At 41.5% G+C, this 8,744-nt stretch overlaps 1 protein-coding gene across 4 annotated transcripts in view; it reads right to left on the reverse strand.

The window, feature by feature from the left end:
- Positions 1–153: 153 nt before the first annotated feature.
- The window catches only part of dnm1a (dynamin 1a), a 59,753-nt gene continuing 51,162 nt past the window's right edge, over positions 154–8,744 (reverse strand). For 2 of the 4 annotated variants that reach the window (XM_067573671.1, XM_067573669.1), the window contains 7 exons: positions 8,644–8,744; positions 7,843–7,954; positions 7,569–7,583; positions 6,893–7,063; positions 6,518–6,759; positions 5,733–5,933; positions 1,973–3,332 (listed from right to left, as the gene is read on the reverse strand). The exon at positions 8,644–8,744 is cut by the window's right edge and continues 9 nt beyond it. In XM_067573671.1, coding sequence (XP_067429772.1) covers positions 3,302–3,332; positions 5,733–5,933; positions 6,518–6,759; positions 6,893–7,063; positions 7,569–7,583; positions 7,843–7,954; positions 8,644–8,744 — 873 coding nt within the window. In that variant the 3' untranslated portion in view covers positions 1,973–3,301. Of the gene's footprint in view, positions 1,892–1,972; positions 3,333–5,732; positions 5,934–6,517; positions 6,760–6,892; positions 7,064–7,568; positions 7,584–7,842; positions 7,955–8,643 lie in introns of those variants that run through there. The other 2 variants (XM_067573670.1, XM_067573672.1) reach the window with 2 other exon arrangements.

Consider the following 8,744-nt stretch of genomic DNA (forward strand, 5'->3'; position numbering starts at 1 on the left):
ATTTGTGATTATAAACATATGACTCTAATTACTGATCCTTGCAAAAAGCTGTATTGAAATGCCCCACTTCTCCTCCCTGATCAGATCCAGTGTAGCTGCGGTGCTTAATGTTTACCGGCCATAATGAGAAAAAGAAGACAAAGAGGAAACTCCTTTCAGTACGCTGCAGTTTTTAATGTGTTGACAAAGCACAGACGTCCTGCAGGGTAAAGTCATCGTTCCATCCACAGCAGTTTGAACAAGATGCAGGACCCGGGTTTACTGCAGGAGTTCAAACATTCACACTGTCCCTCCCTGCTCTTCTACATACACACACAGAGAGAGAGACATGAAAAACAAAAAACCCTCTCTCTGCTAAGAGCTAAAGTATCAAACAACCTGCCGATATCCATATGAGTTATATATTTTTTGTGTGTTTTTAAAATATTTCCTTTTACACATACTCATTTATCCATAATAATTTAAATAGTCAGAAATCTCATACATTGCAGACTAAATTCTCTAGACAAGTGGAAGTACGAGTCCCATAAGATGCACCACACATATACATAATAACACATTAAGATATGTCCATAATAAACTATTTACTGTTCAATAATAAGTAGAGTATGCTTTGTTGTGTTTGATTTGCGGCTGTGGAGTTCTAAGATGCACGAGGGGGTCACTGAAGTGTTTCAGATGTTTTTTTTTGTCTTTTTTTTTTTTAAGTGGATAGAATGACATCAATTGAGGTACAGAGATGATGGGTGTTTTTTGTGGCTGGTGGGTTGTTTTGTGTGGGGGGGGTTTCAAAATACAACACGCCACACTGACAGAAGAGGTGGGTTCACAGACTCTCAAAACTGCAATGTGAGGGGTAGTTTTTATGCATAGACTGTGGCTGTTTTCATGTTCTCACTCACCCCCGTGACCACTGAGAGAGGGAAGAAAGAAAAAAAAAGAGGGGAGGGGAAAAAAAAAAAACAGATAAGAAATGGCAGATCATCAACCAGGATAAAATTATGCATGTTTTCCTGTCAGTATATCAAGAATTTTGATGACTTAGAAACACTCAAAATATTCAAAACCTTTCCCATAAGGGACCTCATTCCCTCTGAATAAAAAGGATGCATAAGGCGCCGTCGGGGTGCGACCCAGGCTACGGGTTCCCTTCCTCTCATTTTAAAAAATCTACTCTTGACTATTGTGTGACATGTAGACAGCTGTAGGACATCCTATATATTGCACTTTCTATTTAAATCCCGCCTTGATAAGGTTACGCAGTTTCATAAATGAGAACATTTCAGTGATAAGGAGAGGAGGAAAAGTGCCATGGGAGGCGCCTCTTTTGGTAAAAAAAAAAAAAAAAAGATAAAAAAAGATTGGGAAACCACTTTCTTTGTTGCATAGGTTCTGTGGAAGCACAGACAACAGTGTTTTTTGAGAGGTGGTTGTGATTAGTGATTACAGTCAGGTGAACAATTGTTAGGCAGGCAAAAAAAAAAATCAAGAAAGCCTCTCAGATAATTGCTCCGTCTGTCCTATTGCAGGAGGGAGAAAGAGGAGGAGGAGGAGGAGGAGGGAAAGGCAGGATGAAGAGTAGCAGCCTCTGTCTGTCCAGAGATATAAGGGTGAGGAGTCTGCAGGCGATCCTTTCTCCCCGCCCCCCCCCCACCCAACTATTTGGCTCAAGCCCTCTCCTCCCTCATGCGGAGCGAAAGTGAGCTGAGTGAGTGACAGATGGATGGGGCAGCAGTCTGTTTCATAGTGCTGGTGTGGGGTGAGTTTTGGAAGAGGTTGTAGTTATGGAAATAGGAAAAAAGAGGGAGTGGCGGAGGGGGGGGGGTTCTTCTAAGAGTCGAATGGTGGCAGGGGGCTCTCAGGGCGAGAGGGCCCGCCTTTGGTTGGCCGGCTGTTCGGTGGAAATAGAGAGAAAATAAAAGAAAACCTTACGTATGTGGCAGGACGAACAAGTGAAAAGAGAGACCCCGAAATCATAAAAGTGAGGAGACACCAGAAATGATTTATCTACAGCTCAGAATAGCTGCTGTTAATTCTAAGATAAACCTGTGTGTGTGTGTGTGTGTGTGTGAGTGTGTGCGTGTAGTTCTCAAGTACAAAAGCATGCTAGACTCACACACGATTGAATGTGATTAAAGTGTGTCCTCGCCTGTCATTTCGGGGACCCCCCCCCCCTAGTTACAGATCAACATCCGAATACAACAGTAAAATAAACACAGAGTTTCAAAGATGCAATATCCAGTCCAGTCCAGCTTGGCTCGGTAATGCATCACCTGCCTTAAAGGAATATTTCACCCAGGTTTTGTATCTGTTACTTTCACCTCACGGCCTGAAATGCTGATAAGAAAAAAAAAAAACATGACTTCACACAGAGAGCAGAGCTTCACTGAGTGTTTTTTTACAAAAACAAAGTAATCAAACTCATGCAGCATAATCCAAGACTCTGGTATCCAGTCGCTCGGTATGTCATAAAAACATGTATCATCACCAAAATAACTGAATTTAAGTGTTTGTCATTAACATTAATTGTTTTGCTGCTTCGTGTGAATTGAAGTCATTTGATTCTTTTTTTTTTCGAGCATGCCAGGCTACACAGGGTGAGTCTGTGATACAAAAATAACATTTTTAGTGAAGTATTCCTTTATATAACAAGTAAATGAACCAGAAAGACAAGAAAAAATAAAGAACATAAGATAAAACAAATGTTAATTAGAGAAAAAAATAAGTCAATCAGCTGCCAGACTACGTATTAGAAATGCTGAGATATAGTTTAATGTAATGTAATACTCAGGCAAAGTGTCATGCTAAATGTCTCCCCCCTTAGGTTTAACAGTATATATATATGTATATACTGTATATATATATATATACACATATATATATATTTATGTATTCATGTAAGCAGGTGTGTGTGTGCATGCACATGTGCGCATACACTCACCAATTTGTTTCTTATCAATCATTTTATATTCTCTACATAGTTTCTTTAAATTGTGAGGGTGCAGTGTGCAGTGCAGTGTTCGTATGTTAGTCATGCAGGTGTGTTTCAAGTATTCTGCATCTCTGTGTGAAACAGAGGGGTGTGGGAGTGGAGGGAGGGAAGGAGGGAGGGAGGGAGGAGGGGAGAGAAAGAGAGACGTGGCTTGTTGTAAGGGGGACGAGTAGGAGCAGGAGGAGGGAGCCCGGCTCAGGTCGGGCGCAGCAGAAAACGACAGGAAGGTGGCGCTGTTGTCCTTGGCCTCACGTTCCGGAGGGTGGGACGGACGGGTGGGACTGAGGAGGGAGGGAGGAGCTCAGAGGTCTAGTGGGTTGGAGAAGGTGGGGGTCTCCGACTGCCGGGGACACACATAAACAGATACACAAGAGAGGAACGGGAACAGTATGGATTAGTGTTCTTTGTCTTCAGTGACACTCCAGGTTCATACTTACACAGGCCACAGAAATACTGTTCCCTCATTCACAAAGACGACCACTTATATCATGAGATAACACATGGAGGGAACCCAAAAATACAACCAACATCACGGAGATATCAGGCTCACTTAACATGGCCAGTATTACTTCATATCTGACTCTGACCTACGTATAGAAGCATGCAGTTATACTGATTTATACTTATTATACTTATTTATGAAGCTGATGATGCTACAGGACAACGCTATGTTAAAAAGTGGTAGAAATAACATTTAAGCAACAAAACAGGCTATTATTGAAGATTTTAGAAATGACTATTAACAGTCATCCTCCAGAACAATGGTTCCCAATTTGGGGGTCACAAGATAAATCTAAGGGGTCACATGATGATTAACAGATAAGCATATACAGAAAGTTTAAAGGAAAAGTGGAATAGTTTCACATTTTTGTATCAATCTTTTCCTCTAATTCTCTGCAAAAAAAAAGTGAAGAAGCATACTGTATTTCTCAAAATGTCAAACTATTACTTTTTTACTTTTTTTAATGTTTCTCCATTAAATGTTTTTTTTTGTGAAATACTAGATAGTTTCATCTGTTCATGCTTCTAAAACTTCACTGAAACAGTCTGAAAGGGGAGTATCTGTGTGTAGATCATAAGCATGCAACCTGTAAAACAAGTTGGCATATATTTTTTTGTATTTAATGATCTGTTTTTAGTTGGGGGTGTTTTTTAAAATCTACTGTGCAGGAGTTCTTGTCCAGAATAATAATTTGCCCTTACATGTGTCCTTTTATTCTAAGTGTTTGTTCATCTAAAGTTAAAGACCAATAAAGATATTTAGCCAAAAAAAAGGTGGAACAAGCTAAAACTGCTCTTAAATCACCAGCAGTGGTAAAGAAGTATCTGCACACTCGCTAAACTCCATACTGAACGGTGATATTGACAGATACCATGACTCTGAGGGACAACATCAGACACATAGGGATGGGCTGGATGTCATGGTTTATATACGTCACGTACAACACTGACACAAAACCAATACTCTTAAAAGTTTTGGATGTTTAAGTTGAGGCCTTTGTAACCCATTGCTGCTGTTCCTCCTTCCCAAGACACTTTCCCATTCTGACATACTGGTATCCCCTTCAATAAACAAATTAGCATCAACTCCAAACACACTGATGCAAACACACACACCCTCTGAACTGGGAGTGTGTTTGCCCATGCAGCGCTCTGAGAAGAAAAAAAAAAAAGATAATGGCATGCGGTGAAACGATGCCTTCTGAGAGAAAGAGAAAGAAAGAAGGTGGTGATAGTGATGATGATGATGATGGCGGACAGTACCCCCAACGTACCAGAAACGTTATTCCTCATTGGTCAGTGATAGTAATTCTGTAAAAGGAAGCGTAGTCATGTGCGGGACAGAGGTGTGGCGAGGGAGAGAGGGGATGAAGAGGGGAAGAGAAAAGGAGTGCAAACAGTTACAGCGCAGGAAATGACCGACGTCACGTGTGCTCAGCTCTCACTTAGGACAGACCAGAATGTGAGGATTTGGATGGAGACGACCACAGCTCATCAGACGACCATTGGTGAGGATTTTAAGATACTCCTACATCTAATTATGATGCTTGGAATTGCCAGTGAGAGCTGTGCTCAGTAATGTGACAGTAAAAGAGGCAAGCTGCTACTCTGACAATGAATCGGTCTGGGTTAAAAAAGGTTAGCTAGCTGAAAAAACACATGCAAACACGAGGCAAACTGTACAGGTGCGAGGGCGGATACAGTTAATGAATAACAGAGAGGAAGCGCCGCATTTCTTCAGCTCATTCTTAACCCTCATTCCAGTCACTGGCTTACTTTCTAAAACACAAGAATCTAACAAATGAGGACAGTGGTGGTGAGGTGGGTGTGAGCGATGAAAAGTGAATTGTTAGCTGCCCTTGTGTGTTGGTGATGATTGACAGCGTGTTGAAAGTTCAGAGTGGTGGCAGAAAGGTACCGACAAGTCTACATAAAGGCTGTTTACCCAAATCAAGTGAAGAAGAGGAAAGTAATCCACTGATCATGATAGTTATATCACTGTCTATCCGTCTATATAGGGATCTCTATATATCTAATGGTCTATTTTTTCTATCTTCTATCACACCAGAGCTCTTAACTTTGATTTACCTCCTTTATCCCCTCATCCAGGTGTCTTCACATCCCCCTTAGTAACAGAGAGTATCCACATTTGTCATATGTGATATTATAAGCTACGGTTTGGATGTCAATGTCCGACGAAGGGTTGTTTGTTTGGAAGAACACTCGTGTTTTCACTCACCTAGGCACGCTTGGGGGTGCGCGGTTAGGCCGAGACGGCACAGTGGGCGGGGGCCCGCTGTAAGGGTCCGGAGAAGCCCCCGGGCGAGACGGGACAGGGGGTCCTCCGGCAGGAGGCCCAGGAGGAGGCCCGCGAGAGCCTGGGCGGGCAGGGGGTCCCGGTGGAGCCCTACGGTTGGGAGTTGGACTGGTGGCTGGAGACCTGGAGGAGGAGAAGAAACATTAGTGAGATCTCAAACACATCATGTGCTCAATGCTGTCCTTCCCATCCTCTTACACCATCTTCCACACCTTTTTGTCTTGCCATTTTCTTTGCATCACTTAATAAGTCCCTCATCTCCTCCATGTTAATTTATAACATTTGATTCAACAATCCATTACACATCCACCTTGGCTCAAAATTAGGACAAACACGCCTGTGAGAGTTTAGAAAACGCATGTGAAAATACAAACACAATACAATTGTCCCCCATGGGTTAATTATGGGGAGTTGTTGACCAGGAAATTCAATTTTAATGTACTTGTGAGCAAGCACAACAAATTTGATCCAGATACAGCGAACTGGGAACTGGGAACCTGAAGTGTTCCCAGTTGACCCTGAGCAGCTGTAGTATAGAGAATAGATGGATGAAAAAGAGAAAATACTGAACAATATAAACAAAAATACAACATCCAGTATGATATTGGTAATATGCAATACTCATATTTACTTGATAATAAATAAATAATTAGCTCAAACCTTCTCTAAAGCTCTTTCTTTGTCCCGTCATTCCCGTTATTCCTTACCTTCCCCCGGAGCCGCTCCGCTGCACCTGCAGCCAGGAGTCGTCAACAGGTGGCGGCATGGCGGTGGTTACAGTAGACATGCTGATGTCACCGATGATGCTGAGGGCCTCTCGCAGGGCGTGGTACATCCTCAGCATCTCATCACGGTGCTGGGCCTGCTCCTGAGACTCCTCCATCAGCGTGTTCTGGTCGGCGCACGAGTACAGCTGAGCCAGCAGCTCGGCGTTAATGAACTCCTTAGTCTGGACACACACAAAAAGACAGAAATGGTTTGAATCTGGTTTAAATCTGAAAGAAATGACACTTTTCTGGTCATTTTGCCTTTTCGCGTCACATTCAACATTAACACTGCTGCTCTGCATGATGATGACTCACATTGTTAATCATCAGGTGCATGATGGTCTTGGGCATCAAGTCACGGACAGTCTTGTTGACGATGGCCATGTACGAGTCGACCAGGTTGCGAATGGTCTCCACCTGCCGCTCCAGCTGCGGGTCCATGCTGTGCATGAAGCTGTCAGAGCCATTTTCATCACCGCCTTCACTCTGTAGAGACGTATGAGGGAAGGTGGACAGTTTTAGCTTCAGTGAGAAAGAGTTATAGAGACTATAGAGATAAAACAGAGAAGATAAAACTGAATGGAGGAGAATAATAGAGTAAAACTGACTCTTTTTTTTACTGGTTTCTGCTCTTTCTCAAACTGACACACACTAAAATAAATGGAAACTACTACACACACTATGTCTACAGTATTTATTGTGTGACTGCTTTGTAACAAGTAAAGCATTTTCATTTATATTTATTTGCTTTATATGTTAAGTTATTTATTATATCATGACAATTATTATTAGTAGTAGTAGTAGTGGTAGCAGTAGTAGTAGTAGTAGTAATACTGTATCAACTTCCTGGTTCTGCTAGTAACACTGAATAACTACTGATTGATTACTTGCAGCTAGAAGTGTAAGATAGTAATCAATAGACTAAGGGGGGAGGGACTTTACATAAAAGATAGAATGATGAAATGACACGATGCAGACCAAAATAACGTACCTTTCCTTCCTTATCCTACAAGGTCAAACAGCAACGAAGAAACATTGAAAGAGGACAGATATCACATGTGAGACATGACAACATTAAAATAGACTCCAAATAAACATCACCACAACAATCTGAACAACTGATGGAGAACAACTTTTTATTTAAAGTGAAGTTGTGTTTTGCATTTGGTTTCATATATGAGAAATATCAACTCAATAAATTTCCTAACCTTACCTTATATACATATATACACATGCTAGAAACAAAGGCTTTGAAAAAATCTTACCGTGACACGTTCGGGATAAACTCCAGCTCTGAGGAAGGAGGCCTTCCACGCATCAACGTCTTCCTGACTCTCACAGGCCAACTCCAGCTGACGGTAGTCCTTATACACATTCCTGTGGATACACAATGTTGTTCAGTATCGTTTAAGTATTGATAATTTTATTTAATTTGCTAAGCTTAAACTCATCTATAAATGTCTAAATAAGCAGACTCCTCAGGTACTCAGTGACCTGCTGGTTCCTCTCAGGGTTTCTGGCTCAGTAACACGAGGTGCGTCTACTGGGAATTGTAAGGTGCCCTTTTGTTCCGGGGATCAACATGCGTAAGTCTTTACTCACAGAACTCAAACTGGATCATGACTGGGAACAATTTTTAACATTTTCAAACTGAAGCAGTTTTTCATATAGTCCTGAGTGATCTGGTACGGTATGTTTGTTTGTGAGTTGTATGTGTTTTCTGCTGCTTTGTATGTACTTTGTTGTTGAGTTTCATGTTGTAATGTGTGCATATGTATTATTGAGTCTTGTGCAGTTTCATATGTACTTTACTGGTGGGTTTTATGTATTTTAAAAGCCCATCTAAAGACCACCATTGCAAACTAGCTTAAGCTGTAAATGCATAAGTTCATTATATACTTGTCCCTATACAAAAAACTAATTAAATATAGTACAACGCCTGTTTCTGTACAATCTGCATTTGTCTGAGGTCTGAGTATTGAATGGGAGTCAGGATGAAACACAGTTTTATTATGTGTTTAATAGTGTGTGTCTGCGTGTAAGTGTGTATGATTAAAAAAAACAACCTCTGCTCGGTGTTGAAGAGGGCAAAGATATGCTTGCTGGACATGAAGCCTTTCTCTACATCCCGCAGTTTCAGGTTGTCCACCTGCAGCATGTACTTCTT

This window comes from Thunnus thynnus, chromosome 19 (assembly GCF_963924715.1).
Source record: "Thunnus thynnus chromosome 19, fThuThy2.1, whole genome shotgun sequence".
In the NCBI taxonomy this organism is placed as follows: domain Eukaryota; kingdom Metazoa; phylum Chordata; class Actinopteri; order Scombriformes; family Scombridae; genus Thunnus; species Thunnus thynnus.